Source organism: Carettochelys insculpta, chromosome 1 (genome assembly GCF_033958435.1).
Source record: "Carettochelys insculpta isolate YL-2023 chromosome 1, ASM3395843v1, whole genome shotgun sequence".
Lineage (NCBI taxonomy): Eukaryota > Metazoa > Chordata > Testudines > Carettochelyidae > Carettochelys > Carettochelys insculpta.
In genome coordinates, this window is record NC_134137.1 from 230647519 (window position 1) to 230670722 (window position 23204).

The 23204-nt window shown below is 42.3% G+C and overlaps 1 protein-coding gene across 2 annotated transcripts; it reads right to left on the bottom strand.

The window, feature by feature from the left end:
• Window positions 1-516: 516 nt before the first annotated feature.
• Window positions 517-17804, bottom strand: MIX23 (mitochondrial matrix import factor 23). 2 transcript variants are annotated; one of them, XM_075001200.1, is made up of 6 exons: window positions 17738-17804; window positions 11031-11156; window positions 9569-9715; window positions 4986-5045; window positions 2107-2263; window positions 517-806 (listed from the first exon to the last, which is right to left on the bottom strand). In XM_075001200.1, the coding sequence occupies exons 1-6, from the start codon at window positions 17786-17788 to the stop codon at window positions 799-801; spliced, it is 549 nt and encodes a 182-aa protein (XP_074857301.1). In that variant the 5' UTR covers window positions 17789-17804; the 3' UTR covers window positions 517-798. The 2 variants fall into 2 exon arrangements, with proteins under 2 accessions (XP_074857301.1, XP_074857312.1); XM_075001211.1 differs by lacking the exon at window positions 2107-2263.
• Between the last annotated feature and the right edge of the window lie 5400 nt (window positions 17805-23204).

Here is a 23204-nt window from a genome sequence, read left to right on the forward strand (position 1 = left end):
TTAAATGAGTTTCACATTAATATTTTCAACAGTGAGCACCGTCAGAGGTGAAAAAAGGATTTGGATGTCTCATTCTTGTGCCCACACAGCTGCCATGCCATTTGTTCCATTTAGCAGTGATGGCCCGAGTCCCAGAATTGCATCAGGAGATATTACAGAACCAGACTGGGGCAATCAGGAGTAGGGCATGTTGCAGTTCAGGACTGAAGCGTACTGGTAGAGCTGTGTCTGGGTACAACATAATGGCACTATTGCCTGCGGGAGCCGGTTAAAGACAAAGCCTTTAGGCTTCCTATGTTCATAAGCACTAAACTCACTTGAAACTATAAAGTTTATAATTTTTGACCATGTCAGGTCACACTCAAGAGCAGACTAGATTTATGCACCATGGTCATGAAAGCAGTATTACAGGGCAACTTTCCTGGTGCAAGAATGGAGGGAGCAATTCTTTCACAATCTCCTACCCCTCTAGGGCTGCTGTCGGTTGGGGAACTCAAGAAAGTGGCAGTACCCCCATTCCATCTGAAGTTTTTAATAGCTATAAAATGTATTAGTTTTTCACATTTTGTACAAAATGGGAGTTGGTTTCTCTTAATTAGGAGAATCAGCTGAACACGAGATTTCAACGAGGTGAGTCTGAAAACAAAACGAGACTGGGTTCTCCTGGTTCTGGAAGGGTCCCTCACAGCTTGTCCCGTGTCTCCTCAGCTCTGCCTTCATGATTGTAGAACACCTTCAGGGAAAGCAGCCTTGCTTCACTGGCTCTTCGGAGGCTTGTAGTGAATTCTGCAGCGCTCATTAAATACCTAGGAGACCAAAATAAAAGGGAGTCATTCCTTGTCATCCGCAACACAACAGAAGCTAGGACAAGACCTGGCAATTCTCCCTGTCTACAGTGTACGTATCAAAACAAGGAATGGTGGCCTTGCAGCCCTGATGATCATTGCCATTCACAGAGACCCTTGACCTATTCACATTCCCTTCAGGTCAGCCTTCCAACACTTGCAGCCTGGTGCAAAGAGCCTGCATATTGCTAGAGGTGCTCACTTTCAAAGGAGACAAAATTAAGATCCTAGAAGTTTGTGGTCACTAACCCACGGCACGTTTCCCAAGAGGAAAAGAACTTGCTCCAGTATCTGAGCCTAGTACGTGCAATCAGTCTAAATGCACTGTAACACAAATATTCTGTACTTTTTGAGGTAATTTGTTGTGTTGCACCACAACAGATGCCATGGTGCACATCGGAGGTGGGGCATTATAGAGGGTGAAATGCAAGCTACATTTATGGGTCACACCAGGCTGCACAAGCTTTGAAAGTTATCATATACAGTTTGCAATCAATTCAATGGTTTTGGATGAAACAATTTTAATTACCTGATAGCAGTCTGTCCTCCAGGTGCTCACATTAGCACCACTGGCACCTGCACAAGTCACCTTCAGCAATATGCCTGGCTAAAATCTGTTAAAGCGAACTTTCTTTCTCCCAGTCAGAGGACTCATACTAAATACCACTGGCTTGTAGAAGATACTAATAAACTGGAGCTTGAGATAGAAGTCAATTTAAATTATTTGAAATAATGCTTATGCAGAAAAATAACAAAAGAGAATTGACAACTGGATTAGTTATTGTTTCCAGTTGGTGTTCAGACAAGCCCTGATCTAGATGGAACCAAGTTGGGGTATTACTCAGTAACTCTTCCTGCAATAATACAGTTTATCACGGAGATTTTTTAAGTAATAACCAGATCAAACTCTTGCCTTTTAAAATCTAAAATAGCAAGAGCAGTAATGCATGCCTTACACAGATTCTTACCACCAACTAGAAGGTCAAGGCATTTACAGCAGTGCTTAAAACTGTTCACAGTTGTCCTTTTCAACAGTCCCATGCTCTCTGATTGAACTCCTAGCATTGGGAGGGAAAAGGGGAAGCTTTAAGAGCCTGCCATCAACTTTAGCAGACGGTTGTAAGTTTGCAATGTGTAGTTTCAGATTCCACTGTCAAAGATTTGCTCAATCCCATCTGCCTGACGAGAGATTTAAACATGGGTATGTTCTCTCCTCCCCTCCAAGTTTGTGTGCAGTTCAGTGTGCTCTGAGAACACCTACCAGAGTGGACTCTGCAGGCAAGACAGGCAGGGCAATGCCTAGTTTCACTTGGTTTGAGGATCCTGCTGGGGCTGCAGCATGAGCTAGGCACCTGGGCACCAAGACTGAAGCAGCAGTGTGCATGCCCAGAGGAAGAAACTTCAAGTCCCTGATGCACCTAATGGCAGAAATGTAGGCTCTGAGTAATCTTTAGGTGACAGGTGATCAAGGACTTTGAGAGGCACCTAAATATAGGACTTAGGCACTTATGTCTCTCTGTGAATCTGGTCCAGGCTAGCTAGATGGGTGGTATAAATCAATCAAACTCTACTCATAGACGCTCCCCTAAAACAGCACCCTTTTTCTGCTAGGTTACAACTACTTTCCAAGTTCTTCACAGGCACAGTATTAACTTCTTAGTCACTGCCAATTCGAAGTGAATGAGGGAAAGATAATTAGCCTGAAGGACAGCTTTCACTCAATGATAAGGTGACCATATCTCCCTGTACCAAATACGGGACAGGGAGATATGGGGGGAGGGGAGGCTCCTCCCAGCTGCACCAAGCCCGTGGGAAGCAGTGGCCAGGGGTGCTCCCAGCCCCGGAACCCTGGGGGAGTGGCAGCTGCAGGTACTCCCACTCCCACCCCCAGGACAATTGGTCCCTTTGAAAAAATAAGTCAGGATGTCTTTTTAGCATTCCAAATATGTGATCATCCCACCCAATATGGGATGAATGGTCACCCTACTCAATGAAAAATAACTCACGCTTCTCTGAAAATGCCGTATCTCCTATTTATTTCAGAGTTAGCTTTTCACTTATATGAATGGGAACAATTCTTATCTCCCTCAAAGATACTATTTCAGGCTGAGGAACAGACCAATGTATTGGGTAGAACAGTCTGAAATACTTTGAATGAAGTTTGACAATACAATTTTTAAAAAAAAATTAAGTTGTCAATAAAAAGTTATAAAACTGATTTTACTAAGAACCTGGTTTGTAGGAAACAAAAATTTAATGACCAATTTGGTAATGCTTTTGGACAAAAGCACGACAAACTTCTGAATAGTATTTTGAAGTGAAAACAATTTCACTTAACAAAAACCCCCTATTTTGCACCCAGCTTTTATACTTGTGAGCACTCATTTGTACTTGTAAGTTTATTTTTCTGTCAAAGGCTGCCGAATTTGTTTTAAAAAATGGCAGTTTCAATACTGGTGCACAGCTGCTTACAAAACTGGGCAATTATGCAACAATTTGTAACACTGCCCAGCTGCAAAACAGACTAACAGTCTTTAATTCAATCAGTGGGTTTAAAGCTTTTTACAAAAGACTACTTTGATGTCCCAGAAAGAAATGAGATTTACTCAATCACACAGCAAGACACTAGTAGCACTGGTGATAAAATCCCATTCCTGGTTTCTTACTCCCTACTGTCACGTGAACCAAACAAAAGAAAACCCATATCTTTTGCATATATCCTGTGCTGCACATCCCTCTTTTTTACCTCCTGGGAATTCCAGGATTTAAAAAGGAGTACAATTATCACTGGTCAGAGCTTACTAAGGCTGCTTCTACACATACCACCTCCCACTGGAGGTGGGATGGTAATGAGGCAATTCAAAGCAGACTAATGAGGTGCTAACATGCATATTCAGTGCCTCATTAGCATAATAGCAGCCACACACATTTCAAAGTGCAGCGTTTGAATTGCAGATTGACAGTGGAGATAGGGGCAGCTTCGAAATAAGTGCCCCACTTCAACATTCCCTTCCTCTGACCTACTTTTGTTGGAGTCAGGGAATGTCAAAGTGGGGCGCCTATTTCGAAGCTGCCCCCATCTACAATCTCAATCTGCAATTTGAAGTCTGCACTTAGGAAGTCACGTGGCTGCCATTATGCTAATGAGGTGCTGAATATGCACCTTAGCACCTCATTGGCCTGTTTCAAATTGCCTCATTACCATGTCACTTCTGACAGGAGGTGGCATGTGTAGAAGTAGCCTTAGATAGGATGGCTGGCACTTGGCTCCAGAGTACCAGACCAGATGGTCTCATGCAGCTGGGCCTGATGTTAGTATTCGCTGCCTCAAATCAATCTAATTTCTTTAGAGAATAATGGAATGAGGTAGGAGGCTGAGTTAGCTGACAAAGAAAGCTTTCTACGCTACTTCTGAACTAGAAGATTCTAGGAGCAAGATGTCCAAAAGTTTTAGTACTTGTCCAGTTTCAAAAATTCTACGATTCACTTCCTGGCTTTAAACTGATCTTGATGCTAGATTAATTGAAGGCCTCTTTGTCCTCAGAAAGACACAGTATGGGCAGCAAAACTTCTCTCCTCAGTGCCTCACCACACCAGAATGCCTCCACCTTGACATGAAGAAACTCTCTGGCAGTAGGAAGCAGCTCAGTCTTCCTGGCTAATTCTTGCCTAGGTGTCACCAAGGGAGATGGCTCCCAAGAAGGCCAAATAATGCTAAATGTAATGGTGTTTATGAAACAGACACTTGTCCCCTAAGACACGCACTGATGTACCAATTTACATCCCAGAGACCACTAAACAAAGGGCATCAGCTTTTAGTCCTCCCAACTGAATCGGAAAAGGGAACATGCAGGTGATATATTGCAAAGCCCCTCTCTCACACACACACACACACCTACTTTTCAGACTGTTCTCATTTTTCCTTTCCAGTACAGTTGAAGGGTTCATTAGCTGTAAGTTAATAACTGCTGAGGGGGGAGGCAAAAGTGTGAACTTCAAGCCAGTTCCCTAGGTCTGCCTACCTTATTTCTCCCCCGCATCCCCTCCATTTGTTTCATATCTCAAAAATGCATTATGGTTACACATCAGTTTAAACGGATAATATCACAGACTTAATAAAACAAATATTTGCTCCTTTACCTTCCAGCTTCTATCGTTTACTACTTCTTCCACATTCAATTCAGACTGCATCAGCTTCAACTGCAAGAAGAAGTATGAGAGAAGACAGACATCATTCAGAGACAAATATCAAAGAACAGGCCCACACAGTCTTGGCAATTCACATAATGTGACCCTAAAAATGCCTTGGTGTGAACTGGAAAAGGTGCACTGTTCAGTAACTAACTCCTGACAAACTCACTGCACCTAGCACACTGTTTTCAAATCTTTTAAGAACATATGTGAGGTCTTCAGCAGAAGCTGGGGTCATACTGGTCATTAATATCAGTGTGAGCCGTATGTTTAAATAACATGTGTGTGCGCATATGTATACTCCCAAAAACCTATCATACAGGCACTGTATGTACAAATAATGTGTGTATGTGTATACTTCCAAAAGCCTATCATACAGACACATTTTCAGTATGGAGATACATATAAATATATATATATATATATATATATATATATATATACACACACACACACTTGTCTCAAAGAGCTGGAAGGGACTTTGACAGGTCATTGAGTCCAATCCCCTGCCCTCACAGCAGGACCAAGCACCATCCTGGACAGACTTTTTTTTTTTTTTTAATCTATTTGCCCTAGATCCCTAAATGGACCCCTCAGGGACTGAACTCACAATCCTGGATTTGGCAGGCAAATGTTCAAACCACTGAGCTATCCCTCCCCCCCCTTCACAAATTTCCCCACTCCCACTCATCACCCCACTGCCCACTATTCCCACCAAGGCTACCACCTCACTTTACATACGTGTATTCCCCAGGGCTCCGCTAATTAGGTGCACAGTCCTTTATTCCATCATGCACAGCTGCCCAGGCTTTAGAGAAAACTATGGTGAGGACATTATATGAGAACAGGCCATAGAAAATAATCTTGCATTGAGCGATCACTGTAAAGTGGAAGGATAATCTAAATGAGGTTGGTTACTAGGGTTTTTGGTTTCAAAAGGGCAGTTAAAGGAATTAATTCCAGCAGTTACTGGGACCAAAGTACTCAGAGATGAGCATTTGGAACACTCGGAATTTTTTTTTTAAGTCATATGTGCAAACAATTTGGGAATTTACAACCCATGCAAGGGAATACAGGAGCAAGTAGAAGAGAGCTCCACACCTAACTGATGAATTACCTTCTCAGAAATTATTAGGAATTAACTCAGAATTTTCAGGGAAAGGGAGTGTTCCAAGACAACTATATGTCTTGGAGGGCAGAAAAATGTAGGAACAAAGTTATAATTAAGATGAATTAGACCTTGCAAAAAATTAATAGGAAGATGTTTGTAGTTATTTAATTAAAAGAGAAAAGGAAGAATATGAAAGTGTCACTAATACCTTGCTGCAAATTTTTAATAAAGGTGACAGTACAGAACACAAGGCAGTGGATACAGAAGTGAAGATTAGCACACTGCAGGTGGAAGACTTCAATCTTAATTTGCTCAAATCAGGAGAATAGATAGTTTCCATTCCTGAATACTGAAAGAAGTGGCAGATGAGACTGCAAGTCTGCTAGTGAGGATTTTTAATAAATCTATCAATTTAGAGTCAGTACTGAATAAGGAGAGAATAAACCACTTATATTTAAGAAAAGGGGAGAAAACTATCTAGGCAACTACAGACCTCTTTGCCAGCCCTGAATAGTACACAAGGTTTTTGAACAAAATCTGTAGGAAAGGATTACTAAATATATAGAGGTATGTAGAATATTGACTGTAATGCAACATGTGGATACAAAAGCCTACTGCCCAGTAGCTTAATTTGAGAAGATTGCTGATGTTCCAGATAAGCAAAATACAATAGATCTAACACATCTGGGCTAGAATAAAGCACATGATGTGGTGCCCATATCAGAAATAACTAAATATGAATAATCACAACAATAAATTGAGTAAGAAACTGCCTGAAGGGCAAAAGACAGCAAGTTGTCCTGACAGGAGAACTATCAAGGTTGGAGTGAGGCTATTAGTGGAGTTTCAAAGAAATAGTTTTGGAAGCAAACTCATTTAATATGCTAATGAACTCTGCCGATATCATCAAATGAAGACAGTGTCAATTTGCTGGGGGACTGGAATATTTATACAAGAACTGAATGACCCTGAGGACTGGAGTAACTGAAATGGGATGAAATTCAATAGTGCAAAGTGTAAAGCCATTTACTTTGGAACTAACAACAAGAATTTCTGCTACAAGCTGTGGACTCATCAGTCAAAAGCAACAGTGATACAAGAAAGCTAAGCATATTACCGTTTACAGTCATGTTCATGGAACCATGCCACCGTGCTGATGCAACTGTGAAAAATGCAAATGTGACCTTAGGGTATATCAGGTAATGGATTTTCAGAAAGAAGTGTTGGTCCCACTGCACAAGGCACTGTTAAGATCTCATATAGAATACTGTGTAAAATTCTGCTCATGCACTTTCAAGGAGGGGGAAATTCAAATTCAAAATGGCACAGCTCTAGTGCACAGTTTATCCCAGGGGAATTCTACGCCTAAACATTCTGCAAAATTCTGATACCTAGTGTAAAATGAGCCTCGGGGTAATTTACAGAGCAGACTAGAAAGAAAAAGGGAAGACATTGTTCAGCACACACATAGGGCTCTTATATTCCCCCACACTTCTGCCATAGAAAGACTGTCATGGCTTCTGGTTGTAAGAGAGGCCTTATCTGGGAATATTCTGAAGAAATTCATTCCTTGGGTAAAAAAGGAAAACATGTCAAGTGTAAGCCATGCAAGAAGATAACGTATGGATGAAACCTCATAAGGAAAACTGCTTAGAGAGAAAATTACGTGGCTGAACTGATCAACTGGTTAGTAACTTAAATAATTCACTTTTAAATGCATCATTCTTTAAGACTCTCTCTCTGCCTTTTAATATTAGTGGTGTTTGACAAGTAAATTCCCAAGCTGTTTGGTGTGTTGGACATTGCTAGAAAAAGGTTTAGCTAATCCTTGTGGCTCATTTAACTATGTTTAGAATCTATGACAAGTTTACAATAAAGAACTGTAGTAAAAGCAATCTCAAGTTGCCACTAAATGTCATTTTCTTACTTTATATTATATAATACATGCCCCTTATTGTGGGGCATCGTGACCACAGACCATAATGGTGATGCTATACCTCTGTTCCCTATTTTACCTGAGCATGACTCGGCTTCTCAAACAGAATTCCATTCTGTACTTGTTTTCTTCTTATAAAACAGAAATGCCACGAAGTTCAATGTATCTTACTCCAAAATTAAGTGCAATCTAGGCACAGCCAGTCTTAACTTTTTTGGTAACTTGATTCAAATCAATGATTCTTTTATGATTTAAACTGTGATTTAAATCAATTCACTCTGGATGATTTGGTCAAAGGGTTTCTGAGATATGGTTAACCATAAAAATGCTTTTAACATTTATAAATGTCTGTAACTTTGTTTTCTTTCCCTCACACACAGCTAGGGAAAAATTAAGGCTGTGATCATCAAGGACATTTCACTGGACAGTCCCCTCAGTTCAGCTTCTCAGTGTTGATCAGCTACCAACTTTTCTCCTCTCTATGGCCTCTCCAGTGCTACTCGTTCCAAGAGGAGCCTGGAGGAAGGCACAGCTGGTACTTGAAGGGCTCCTAAGCCCTCTCATCATGCTCCTGCCACTACCCTACCTCTTCTAAAAATATGGAACATTAACACAAACTTGGTCAAAGGAGACTTACAATCACCTAGCAGTGCCTCAAGACCTTCCAAACTGACACGTGAGTGTATGCAATTTATTCTTTTCTGAAAGTTACAGTAATGCTTTCCATACCACACACCACCCTAACTTTCCCCTTCAGCGATAGCAATAAGAATAGAACATTATTTTACCCAGTCTAGTAAAAACTGTCAGTTTTTCTGTGTTCACACAAATCCCAATATCAGCACGTCAGTTCATACACTTCCATACTCACTATATTCATGCAGCATCATTGGTACAGGGACAAAGGAATAGGTTAACAAACCTCACTAGTGACAACAGTTTGAGCTCTCATTAACAGAGGGGGTGCGGGTGGAGGGTAGGGTCGGCTCCCCGAAGCACTTCTTGTGTCAGAGATCAAAAGGGGGCAGAGTTAAGATTTTGGGAGCTGTGTATTGCCCTCTTTGCTGGTGTTTGCATTTTGTTCATTTCCCTGATTTTCCAGGACAGAAAATTTTAGCAGACAAGTTTGAAAGGATATGAGGCGCTGTCAGGACACCTTTAACAAACGTTTGCTTCACTTGCTCTTTTAAGCAAGGAACATTCACCACATCTTAAAAGCTGTTATTTGGTTAAGAGTGTCATCTACGATTTGGTGAGTGAACTGTGTTTGTGTGTTTTCACAACAGGTTATAGATTAAAAATATGGACAGTCCTATCTTTTGGACTGAAGGGAGTCATCTCATCAACAAGCCACTAAGTAGCCAGGTTGTACGAGCCAGAACTCAGTACAGGTCGACAGACCTTCACAATGGAAATAAATCAGTTAACTGAGGCACCAACCCTCTCTCTCTCCCTGAATGAATTCCTGGAAGCACCATCACTCACCTTTGTCTGTTCTTGCCTGAGCTGCTTTAATAATGCTATGTCATCCTGGGCCTTCTCCCTCTCTTCTCGGAGAGCTTTTACTACATTCGAAGTCTGAGCAATACAGCTTTTGATTATTTTCTCTCTGCTGGCATGAGCCTCCATCAGCTAATCGGAGAAGGAAAATGAAAATCAGATTAACTTGGTTAATGACCTGTGGCAAGAAAAAGCCTCTAAATTACAAAAATAAGTTAAAAGAGAGGCTGTGTTCAGTCTCACAGTGCATCAACAATAACCGTGCTCCTTATTGGTATAGCAGTCTTATCACAACTGCTCACCTATCCTTTGGCCTACAGGGCAGATTCTCATTTCTCTACATCACAAGGAGAGAATACACATTTCTTCTCTCAGAAGTGGGTCCCACTCCCCATACACTGGGAGATGTATACAATTGGAAATAAGATATTGTAAGGCAGGTGGAGAAAACAAACTGCAGCAACAGAACTACATTGGTCTCTCTGTTGCCCCGGGACCTAGCTATTCAGAAGGCCCAGGGCTCTCAGCCACCATAAGAATGGTGGGAGTCGGAGGCCTGGGCAGCTCTGAGGGCTGCTTGTGGGGAAGACAGGTGCAGTACAGCACACTCTGAACAGTGCTGAGGACTGGATGCCCCAGCCATGCCCCTTCCACCCAAGCCCCCACCTCTTCTGGGAGCACGGAGCACCCCCCCACCTAGCCCAGGGGCCTGGCAAGTCTTTTTGTACCATCTCCCGCACCCACCCCACCCCACCGACAACAGGAGGGTACAACAGCACAGTAGAATTTTCACTACAGCGCTAGTGGTTCTGCTTGTACATAATGCAAGCTAAAGGCTTATATACAAGCCTGATTTCCACCCACATCCTACCACCTTATAGGCTCAACTGCTCCAGGCAGCAGTTTCTGTGATACAATGGTTTCACATCCAGTGGATGTTGTCATCTTTAGAATCTATTGTCTGTGATCCCGTAAGAATCAGTTTTGACTCTTTAGTTTATGTCCTAGTAAGCAAAGTTGTTCAGAATACCAAGTAACTGAATTTTACAAGTAGTATCAGACAGAGGAAAAGGTGAAGACCTTAGCTTTACAGAAGCAGACTGCTTTAAACATACTGCAGAAAATGTTAGCTTTGGTATTTAGACGGTGTAATGCACGAACTGTTCAAAAGATAAGGTCAGTTGTATAGCCTGCAAGAATGTTACTGTGAAGCAAAAAAAAATCTGCATTTAGTATCTGTTGTAAAACAGCCCTTACATGTGTGGGGACTGGCTGCATATACAAAAAAAAAATCCAAGTAGACCAGTCATGGGTGCATAATGGACTATGTTCTGTGCCACCCATTTGTGACAAGCTGAGGAATAGATTATCTTGTTTTTTGAACACTACATTTGATCAAGTATCAGGAATTGGGTGAAAAAGACTGTAATGGAACAGATGCACTTACAGACTGGTAGAGCTCTTTACAGGTTTGGCTGGCATCGACCTTCCCTACAAAGGAAGCTGTTGGAAGCGTAGTGTTTAATTCATGGACTATTCTGTCATCTATTGTCCGCATCACCCTGAGCAATTCCTGCACATAAAAATAAAAATTCTTGCTTATATGTGAATGAGAAAGAAATTAAAGAAACTGTACAATTAAGCATGTTTTAACTTTAATAGCTGTGCTATCTGGGGATTATAGCAAAAAACTCAAAACCCCGCTACCCAGGAAACACTGTTTGCTGGAGTTTTTTGCAGACAAATATTGTGTTGAATATGGACTACAGACAAAAATATTCTACCGACTCTTGAGTACTCTCACTTTGTTCTCTAGGCTATTCAGGTCCACTCCCCTTATCCCCAGGTAACTTCTGTGGGGTCCCCTTTGTTTCCTCAATGTGTGTGCCAGGGAGGTACTTGTGGCTGGTTTCAACAGAGCCTTATCTTTCTACAATGAGCTACTGTGCTGTCATGGAGGCAGCTCAAGGTGGATGGCCAGCATTTCTGGTTTTTCAATTTATTGACAGGAACCTGGACACTCATCTATGGCTTTCGAAGGCCCTGTTGCCTCACTCCATAGAGCAGCATACGGTGCATGTGCTGTAACCCAGTTAATGCCCCTTTTGGAGGAAAGTTGAAAAAGAGACCGCTACAAACGAAGCACAGAAAGCTCTTTGTTGTTCTGTATTGGTACACTACCTAGCAAAATGGGGCCCTGGTCCATGAATGGGGCTCCTAAGCATTATGGCAATGCAAATTAGTAACCAAAATTTTGGGCACCAAGGTGCAACAAAATGGCAAATCCCACTGCAAAAAACCCCACCACTGCCTTATAGCATCTTAAAAGAACTGCTAGAGAAACACGCAGATTTTAGCCCCTGGGCTTCTGGTATAAATACATTTTACATTTTGTAGTTTATTATCATTCTAAATGTAAAAAGCCCCCATGAAACCTGACACGAAGTACCGTGATGTGCCACTAATATTTTAAACACCAGTTCTCTTCACCTAGAATACACCTTTACAAGCTTGCACATGCAATGGACCAGATAAAGAAGGCAGTGAGAAATCTGTTCATTTGTTTTCCTCTATTTAAATACAACACACCCCTCTCATAACTGCAACCAAGAAAGAAAACAGTACCAATGGACAACCTTATTAGATTTATTTGCTGAAAATATTTGCTCTTTGTTCGTTTTTCTAGAAAATATACAGGGCATTTTGAAAATAGCAGCATAGTAGCATAATTTGAAGTACCTAGAAATATGTTAAAATCTAGAGAAGTTCTTCCAGTAGGAAATAATTTAAGACTACATGCAAGCCTATCATTTCCTCAAGACGGAGGTCTATGTACTTCAGCCATATAAATATAAGGTTGCCTTAAATCTTTCCTTTATACTTCTATACCTGCCATCATGTGAAATCTAAACATTGGGTTACACTTAACATCTCAAATATTCATTTATATCCACTGAAACAGAGACAAGGAATGCAGGAATTCTGAATATTTTGTTAAAAGCAGAGGCAAAAGTGAGGGGTGCACCTCAGAGCATAGCTCCGGCAACAACTGACTGAGCTGCAGCAAAAGCCAGCAGGAATCCATATTGTGATAGGACAATACCCATATTTCTTACTTTCACTCTGGGTTAAAAGCTATGGAGAGAGTCTGCATAAAAATTCTAGTTCCAAGCATGTGAACATGAATGCCAAACCACACATTATCTAGCAAGGGATATAAAAATATAAAGCCAAATAATCCGAGCACTGAAGACAAAGCATCAGACAATAAAAGAGAACAACGGGTCTTGGCCTTCTGGATGCTCTCTGTCAATTGAACATCAATTAAATGAACCATCATGTCAGAGAGACAAGGTGGGTAAAATTAGAAAAAATACTACAGCAATCCCTCCCCAGCCACGATGTTCTTGAAAACCTCTGCAGTAAGGTTATTTGCATTCAAGGAACTTAAGACCATATGAGAAAAATAGGGTTAGGGAACCACAGTCAGGACGGAATGTACGAAAAAACCTAAAAATATTTTTACATCCTCTAAAAGTCAAACAAAGACGACAACACACTAAATAAAGGTAACGTACATGACATTTTACACATCTCAAATCCAACCTACAATAATAAATCAAATTTTATGTACAGTACAGGTACCATTGATCCTGAGATAACATCTTTCATCAATGATGTATGCCATTGTTAAGCAAGGCTTAGGCTGACTTAGCAGCCACTTGAGATACTGCATGATGGCTGATGGGAGAGCTCTTGTGGAGTGCCTTTCTCTACCTTTTAGAAGAAAGCATGAAGCGTAGGCTGACTCGTCTGCTTACGAAGATCTTTGTGTAGCTCTTGGTAAGGTTGTAGTAATTCATTGAAGCCTCCTCTAAAGGTCAGGCTTTATTCCATTAAAGTATTGATTTCTAACGTGTGATCACTCAGGTTTGAAGCTTGGAGCAAAAAAATCATTAAGATTAGCTAAAGTCAGCTGCACTTTTGGTCCCAAATCCTCCTGCTTCTTCGCTGTCATTGTCACTAGATGTCATTGAATTCTTACAGGTTTTTTTCCGTTAACTCCTGAAAGTGAGGCTGCGTCTACACTACGAGCTAAAATCAATTTTATTAAAATCGATTTATTAACGCTGCATCTTATCAATTACATTTTGAGTATCCTCACCTTCCCACAGGGTCCCCACGTAATCGACTTATTGCTGCCACACACAAATCACCAAAATCGACTGTTGCAGCAGTGTATTGTGGGAACCCATCCCACAGTTCCCTGAGACCTGTAGCATACTGGTTATTTTCAGTGATGCAGCATGGGTAAGCATTCCCTTGCAAGCAGCTATGGGTATCTGATGACTTCTTCCCACATTTTATTCTCCTGCCATGTTACCCAAACATCCAAAAATCATGTTTGTTGACGGAGACTTTCCCCCAATGGCTAAAAGACCACCAACTATACCCAGTCCCCGAAAACCATGTCCACCAAGGGAGACTTCTCCTGGGCCAATAAAAGACCCCTGACCATAGCCAGCCCTGAAAATCATGACTGCCCAGGGAGACTTCCCCTGGGTGGCTAAATGATCCCTGCCTACAGCCAGCCTCTCGACCTTTGGATAAAACCCATACAAAAAACTTGCTCTGAGAGGACAGCCACTCGTGACAAAGTATTTTCTTCTGTTGCCCAATAATAGTGTTTGCTGAGGGAGACTTCTCCCAGCCGGCTACAGGACCCTTACCACATGCAAGCTGCCTGGCACCTTGTGCAGCACGTCCTTTTATTAGTTTGGGGTCAAGCCACATGATGCTTCTGGCTCTGGGAAAGTTCCAGACTGTGGGGCACCTCTGGGTGGAGGGAAGGGAGGGGATCAGGACAAAATGTAGATGTCTGAAAAGAAGTTTCTTGTCCAAGAATGACCCCATCCACAGCCTAGCTGCCATGTGGTGTAAGGGGGCAGTAGCTGGCACCAGGCAGCGCAGAAAAAAAGACGACAGTTAGCAGAGGTAGACACAGAACCACAGACCCACAGCCATGCTAATAGCAAAGACAGACAGATTTTTCAGCCTCTCAAGACCCTACAGACACAGGCTTCCAGATACCAAATTGAAACACATTCCTGTTGCCTAACTCCTCTGCACCTGACAGCGGTGGAGATGGAAGAGGCCAGAACAGAGAACTGTGGAGCACTGTAGGGCACATACGGGACATCTCTGGAAGCTAACGGATTCAATTTGAAGACATGGCGCTTCCTCCCTACCCTTCATTCATGTATCACCTGCATCTGACGAAGTGGGTCTTTGCCCACGAAAGCTTATGCTCATACATTTTTGTTAGTCTATAAGGTGCCACAGGACCCCTTGTTGCTTTTACCCTTCATTCAGAATTTTAAATTCAACCTGAACACCACACCCATCAGGTTATGACATTATATCAATATTAAGTTGATTTTAGTGCTCCATAAATCGAGGCAATGGAATTTACATTTAACACAGGCACTTGGTAAAGTCAGGCTAAATGCCTTAAAATTGATACTCTCTCAAAGTGTAGACATAGCCTGAGCGTCAAGCAGGTTGACAACTTCATAAGACTCCACATCAAAGCCTCCCAAACATTTTGCAGTCACTACAATTTTTTTTTTTTTAAAGTTTTGTCTTCACATGCAGAAACACCAATGAAATTTTTCACTACCTTTTTCCAGAATTTCAGCCACACAGCATTAAGAGAAGACTGCTTTATGTCACCTAGGGATTCTTTTATTAAGGTTATTGCAGCTGCAATGATGTATCCTTTGCACACATCTTTCATTGTAAGCTGTGGATTTGTTTCAATGATCTCTTCAATGCGGTCATACATGCATAATTCTTAAACGTTTTTAACACACACTGATCCATGAGTTGAAGTAGTAAAGTGGTATTGGGTGGATGGGTTGGGGAAACAAACTTCAACATTAGGGTGAGCCAACAGTATTGAGTCCGGACGACTGGGTGCGTTGTCCAGAATCAACAACATTTTAAATGCACAATGTTTTTGGTTAGATAGTGTTCAACTTCATGAACCAAGCAATTGTGAAACCAGTCAAAAAACAAAATCAAACAAGCAAAAAAGCAGTGCAACAGGTAGCCACGTTTTTCTATTAGTTTGTCAGAAATTGGGAAGGTTTTGGTTTTTTTTTTTTTAAATTTTTGCCCTTAAGAGCACATGGGTTTTTATCATTCAGCTACCTGAAGCGTCTGTGCAAATTAAGAGAGTTAGCCTTTGTTGCTTTAAAACTTGGAGCCAATCGCCCTTCCATTGCGAGAAATGTGCATTCAGGCATACGCTTCCAAAAAGGACGGTCTTCTCTGCATTGACAACTTCTTCTGGCAAACAGCCCTTCTCCTCAGTTTCTTGATGTAGTTGGAAAACTGAGCTGCTGCTTCGTGATCAGCTGATGCCACCTCCCATACTAATTTCCCATTATGCAGATTATAGTGCTTTTTAAACTTATCAAACCAGCCCTTGCTGGCCTGAAGCTTTTTTGCACCATCCTCCCTTGCACATTCAAAGAGATGCTTGTAAGTTAATTTGGCTCTATGATGAATGACGTGTGTACTAAGAGGTATTTTCTTCTAGTTCTGGTCCTCTCCATCCAAATCTTCAATTCCTTTTCCATTTTTTCCTTTGAGTGATTCACATGGTATGCAAGACACTTTTAAAGATGTTGGTTTACCATTCTCAACACTGTCTCTAATAGCATCCTCATTTTTCTTTATTGTATGACTTGTAGTTTCATTAACACCAAAGAAATACTCAACAGCATAATCACTTCAACCTTGAGCAAACTTTTCAAGAACTTTTAATTTATCTTCCATATGTGTCACGCTTCTTGCCCTTTTGGCAATTTCATTGCTCACATGCTTTGGAGGCATTTTAAAATTGTTTATTCAATTCCTTAGTCAATTAATCATTGTACTCATTATTCAATTTATGATCACTGATTTGCATACAAAATGAAACAAAATATGTAAATACTGTAATGTGCAAAGCACAAAGACTTCCTACAAGTTTCTGCAACTGAATGCTAATGGCATCTCACATCTAGGCACGTCAACCATTCTCACGAGACTCAAGTGAGACAATACAGGGAGGTGGTGGTGGCAGAAAACCATGCAAATGCTTCAGCTGTGATGCCTCGCAGTGATTTTTGTATACTCAAGGCAATTGGCCTCATGTTTGCAGCTCAGGTATACAGAGCAAAATGCGTGTACACTCACGTGGTTGGGGAAAGATTGCTGCACATTTAATATCTTCAAGTCTCAGAACTGTATGTCATTCCAAAGCTTGTCTCTCTCACCAACCAAAAATCAGACCAATAAAGGATATCACCACCCCCACCTCATCTCACTAACATCTTAGCACCAACAGCGCTATTACCAGTGCCTTTTTGTGCCAGCACCTCGGCAGCCCCAGCCACAGGACAGGAGTGGAGCAGGGAGCCGGCTGAGTAAGAGCTCCTCCTTTCAAATAAAAATAAAGGGAAAATAAAAAAAAAACCAAAAACAACTAGCTACAACTTCTATGGCACAGAAAACAACACAGAGTTCCCAACCTTCTGGGCGCTGCCTAATTGTGCTCCGATACCATAGCAAGACTTGTCTACATATAAGAGTTTTGCCAAGACTGTAACGTTGGTTAGTTGCAAGAGAGGCAGGTTTGCAGCACTTCTCGACTAGCAACACCGCTAAGACAGACGCCCAGACGCCGGACCAGAGCGCTCTGGCCCACAGTGCTTTTTGCTCAGTGGACAGGAAAGATCCAGGCCGCGCTGGGCACTTGTCTCCCACACCTCGGAGAAGGAGCCCCTGTATGGAGAGGGCACCTTGCCCGCACGCTCCCGGGCTGGGCGGAGGAGCTCCCGCCCGCCTTGCTCCCTCCCCTGTGCGCGGCGGCGGCAGCTCGCGCCCCGTTGTCCCTCAGGGCTCCGGGCCCCGCGCGGGGGGGAACTGGAGGGGGCGGGAGGGAGGGAGGAGAAACCATTTGTCCCGCGGCTCCGCGTGGGCCCCCGCCGGCTGCTCCCCGCCGCTCCCGTGAGCTCACGGCTGGGGGCGGGAACCGCTCCCGGCCCGGCCGCCCGCACGCGCAGCTCTCGGCCTCGGAGCCAGCCCCGCGGGCCCAGCCGGTACCTGGAACTCGGCAAAGTCCTCGCAAGTCCTCGCTCCGCTGGGCGCCGCCATATTGGAAAGGCCGGGAGCCCGACGCCGACCAATCAGCGGGCAGCGCGGCGGGCGCCGGCAGCGTCTGACGAGATTGGCTGCCCGCGCTCGCGGCTGGGTCCTGCTGAGAGCGCGGGACGTGACAAGCAGCCCCCGCCAGGGCGTTCAGCTCCGCCGTGCCTGGCGTGCATCGTTCCCCGGGGAGCGAGCTGCAGGTGTCGCGCCGCCAGGGGCCAGACATTCCCCCGGTGCCACTGACGGGGCTGCGAGCGGGGACAGCTGTGGGAAACCAGATTGCTCCCGGGCCCCCACGGTGCCGGCCGCTTGCAGGTGCTCCGGTGCACAGGGCAGCCCGGTGCAAGAAGACTGCCCGATGGCCGCTGCAGGCTTGCTCGGTCGGAGGCCAGGGCACTGCCCTCGCTCCACTTCCAGCTTTGCGCCCTCCGTCTCCAAGCACCTCTTCCCCGCCAGCTACTGAACAGCCTCTGGCTGGTGGATGCTGAGCCCTCGCTGCTTTTTCTTGGGGGTACTTCAGCTCCTAAGCACCCACCGATTTGGTGCCCATGCTTCACCCAGCCTCGCTGTGATACCTTGTTGCATGTGCCATTCCAACACACACAGAATACAAGTAACAGAGAGGGAGCCGTGCTAGTCTATACACTATCAAAACAAAAAGCAGTCAAGTAGCACTTTAAAGACTAGCAAAATAGTTTATTAGGTGAGCTTTCGTGGGACCTGAAGAAGTAGGCCTGTCCCACGAAGGCTCACCTAATAAACTATTTTGCTAGTCTTTAAAGTGCTGCTTGACTGCCTCTTGTTTTGATAGAATACAGTGTTGCAACAAAAGGGAAGGGGGTTGAGGAAGTGGGAGGAGCAGGAAGCACAAACATTACCCTGCAGCACCTCACCCATCTCTTAGTGGTTTGTGCAGACTGATATACATAAAACGCTTAGAAAAATTTAGCGGGCCCAGTCTAAACTCCTGGGCCCTCAAACACATTTACGGGAATGGTTGCTGTCCTTGCGTCCTTGCACCTTTGCAAGGGGTGTGCAGCTGGTGGCTGTTTTTGATGTATAACTATTCTTTTTTGCTGCTATGTCACAATTTGCTGTCTCTACCTTTTCCCATCAGATGGCCTAGGTAGCAAGTTGTGAGGGATAGCAACAAACTTGTCATAAAATGCTACTTTCATCTTTCCCCATCTTCTTGCCCATAAGATAGCAATGGGTGGGAGCATCCATATCGCATTTAGCTCTTACTTTTCACCCTCCTCTGCCTTTTCTCATATGCTGGTCTGGGTAGCAAGTTATGACAAACGAGGGCCAACCTGTCACTGTTTGCTACCTCTTCTCCCCAGGCTTGTCTACACTCCCTCCTTCGAAGGGAGGATGCTAAGTAGGGTGTTGGGAATTTATTAATGAAGTGCTGCGGTGCATATACAGCACTTCATTAAGCAAACACACACACACCCCAGGAAACTTAGAGGTGTTAGACTTTGAAGTGCCAGCTTGTGACTAGCTGTGGCTAGCCTCCAAAATTTTGAGGAGTAAAGGGACTTCAAAGCTGCCCGGGCACTTCAAAGTACCGAGGGGTGAGCCGCTGCTACACGTGAGCCGTCACTTTGAAGTTTAAAACTTCGTAGTTGCCATGGGGGGAGGGGGGGGGCGGAATTTGCTTAATGAAGTACTGCATATGCACCACAGCACTTCTTTAATAAACTCCCAACACCCTACTTACCATCCTCGCTTCGAAGTAGGGAGGTTGTGTAGACACAGCTCCTATGTTCTCAGTCCAGGAGCTAATAAGTTGTCATGGCCAGGAGTACTCCCAGCCCTCTCTCTACTTTTCCCCATACTATGGTCAACTGGGTAGCATGATGTGATGGATGGGGACACTTCCATCACAACTTCTACCATTGTGAAATCTCAATTTTAAATAGGCACACAAACAATCTTAGAATACTAGAACTAGAAGGAACCTCCAGAGGTCATCGAGTCCTCACAACAGGACCAAGCACCATCTAGACAACCCAACAGATGTTCCTCTAATCTGCTTTTAAAAATCTTCAATGATGCAGATTCCGCAGCCTCCCTAGGCAATTCGTTCCAGTGCTTAACCTCCCTGACACACAGTGTTTCCTCATATCCAATCTAAACCTCCCTTGCTGCAATTTAAGACTGCTTTTCATCCTATCATCAGAATTTAAGGAAACAAAATTATCTGCCTCCTCCTTGTTATGATCTTATAGGTACTTAAAACTTATGTGTTCTCTCAGTGTTTTGTAGACTAAATAAATCTAATTATTTCAGTTTTCTAGACCTTTAATAATTTTTGTTGCTCGTCTTTGGCCATCTTCAATTTTGTCCACATCTTTCCTGAAATGTGGCATCTAGAATGAGACACAATATTTCAGTTGAGGCTAACCAGCTTAGAGTGGAGGAGGAAAAATTACTTCTTGCGTACAATACTCTTGTCAATACATCCCAGACTTATGTTAATTTTTCTTTATTTTTTTGCAAGTATCACACTATTGACTCATATCTAACTTGTGATCCACCATGACCTCTAGATCCCTTTCTGCAGTACTCCTTCCTACGTGGCTGTTTCCAATTTTGTATGTGTGAAACTGGTTGTTCCAGTAGTTTGTAATGTGCAAAAGCACTCTATATAGTTAAACTTGAGAACTATTGTATGTAAAACCCTGACTGGAGTTGTCATCTCTTGAGTAGTCTTCTTCCATTATAGATTACTGTTTCTATAGTAAACAAACATTTAATGCACATTGAAAATAGTATAAAGGATTGGAATACTTATGAACACAATTTAGTCAAAGGCTGTTAGGAAATCTACTATTGTTCTTTATACAATCTTCCCCGGCCCCCCTGTCACTGCTAAACATATTGAACAAGTTCCCACAAAAAATCTGCACTTTTTTCCCCCCATATAGTAGTACATTGCTCTCCGATCTTATTTCAGACATTTTTCAGGCCTTTTCCTGTCTGCTGCAACAGAAATGCCTTATCCTCACTGTGTTTTTATCTCAGAATAGCTCCTTCATATTTGTCACCCTGAAGTTTAAAAAAAAAAAATCACCTTTTTTAGCAGTGAGGTAAAGTCTTCAGGGCTATGTTTTCAAAGAGATATTGCCATTATGATGCTCAGAAACAATGCTTAACTTTTAAGGATCTCAAAAATCCATGGAATATCACTGCAATTTGCAACGCTTAAATTAAGCACCTAAGCTTGCTGTGCTACAAATAGGGAAATATCAGCACTTTAGTCTTAGATGTTTGCAACAGACATCTAGGGTGATAAGTGTGGTTCTCCGTGCATTTGGCAACTATGACTATTGATTTCCTGCCTTTATATCCCTTTGTCCCGTGCACTAATTCCTTGTGATCAATTCAAACTTTTCTCACCTTGAGTGGAAAAGTACTACAGTAAACTTTTTCATATTCAGCAGACCCAGGATATTCAAATATTCTGGATAATAGAGGGGTATACCTAGCAATGCATAACACTAAAGAAAAACAAGATTAGATATTAAGAAACAAGGTATTTGCATTTACTTTCACCATACTGTACTTATGGAAAATGTAACTAAAGTTTATTTATGGTTAAAATGCCAGTTATTTGAGATTTCCGGATGGTAGAATACCGGATATGAAAGAGTTTACTGTACCTCCAAAATGGATTCTAGCATCAGATGGCTTTGACACATGTCCTGGCAGGATCAACAACATTCATATGTTACCTTGAGTCCTGGGCCATTAAATTTCCAGAGTATCAGTAATGGCCCTCATTAGCACTATGAACAGATCACACTTCATATTTCTAAATTCCAATACATGCACAAAATAGAATATACAGATTCAGTGGATCATAACTTTAAAAATGTTATGTTACATGATGCATTTTGCCTCAAGCATCTTTGAGTTATGCATATTCATAAGCCAATTTTCATAAAGCTGGGGGGGGCATGACAACATCACACTTCTTCAGATCTTGATAGAAATGTCGTTGATTTCCTTTCATTTAAAACACACTGCAGGAAATCCATTTCTCACCAGTAGACAAGTGTGCAATCTTGTACTGATATCACAGCGCTGTCTTAAGCAGATATATTGATAAAATTTTCCCACTTGAGGCCTAACTGGTTGAGCTATTGGATGAAAACCAGGATGTGACAGTCCAGGTGGATAAAAGCTTCAGGAAGACAGAGCATGATTAGAAACTGCTACACCCTATTTCTGGATGTTTCTGGATCAAATGATTTACACGTGCTGAAACACAGTATCTCAATATTTTAACTGAGCTGAAAATAATTTTGTTACAATCTGTCTGTGTCCTTACTCATTTCTGTATATTGTAGTCATGGAGTCATTCATATTTCCATCATAATGTCAAAAAGTGTAAAAGACAATGCTGTATTTGTAAATTACATTTTTTCTGGAAGCACATTGTAAATGATCAGATTTACATCGTGTGTGGTTAGCAAGCAAGCAGAAACTGAGATTAAAGGAATATTTGCAATTTAAAGAACCAAAAATATGGATCTTGTCTTCTAATAAGACAAGAATACCACCACCAGTCTACCTACATTGTTCCTAGATGAGATTACTGTACAGACAGGCCAACATGCTCTGTGAGCTCAGCAGGATATACCAAGATGCTATCAAACTTTAATTCTTTTGATTATAAAAAATGTTTTTGACAAGAGCGGGACAGAGGGAAGCAGGGAGGACACCTTACATTCCTTGACTGAAATGAACCGGACCCCCTAGTGTTGTAGCTGATAAAATGGAAAAACTCAGTCTTCATAGTTCTTACAATGCTAACTGCTGCAGATTAGTTACAACACAAAAAGTGGACATTGTCAAGATTTGTGAAACTGACTATTATAAACAACATATATTCCTCTCAGAAACAGAATTAACAAGAAATGTAAATTGTTTTATGCTAACTAATGGAAAATAGATGCATTCAGTTCACAAGCAAAATGCACTCAATAAGCATTGAATTTGGTTGTTGTAGCATAAATGTGTTTAAAAAGGAGATATTCGGTAACCAAAATCAGAATATAGCTAGTAACGGACAAGAATAGTATATTATATTTAGAATTCTTTACATTCATGCTGAAATTATACTATAATTAGGTGCTGTACTTTTGCTTGAGAAATGCACTCAATCTTCCAGCCTTTATGTATTCCACTGTGTCTGGCTTCTAGGCTATGTCTAGATTAAAGGGATTAGTCAACAAAATAGCCATTTTATCGACAAAACCTGCAGAGCATCCAAATTTCCAAGTGCGTTCTGTTGACAGTAAGTCAACAGAATGCAGCACTTTTGCCAACAGCTGTACCCCACTCGCCATAAGGAAGAACACCACTGTTGACAAATAAAATGTTGGTCTGGATGTTCCAGGGGGGCCTTCTG

Bases quoted from the DNA above. Each gene is read 5' to 3' on its own strand.
- MIX23 (XM_075001200.1), bottom strand. From the start codon at position 17,788: ATGGCGGCGCCCAGCGGAGCGAGGACTTGCGAGGACTTTGCCGAGTTC. The intron at 11,157-17,737 runs GTACCGGCTGGG...TTTTATGTGCAG, and splicing joins AGGACTTTGCCGAGTTCCAG to GAATTGCTCAGGGTGATGCG. The intron at 5,046-9,568 runs GTGAGTGATGGT...TTCTTCTTGCAG, and splicing joins TCAGGCAAGAACAGACAAAG to TTGAAGCTGATGCAGTCTGA.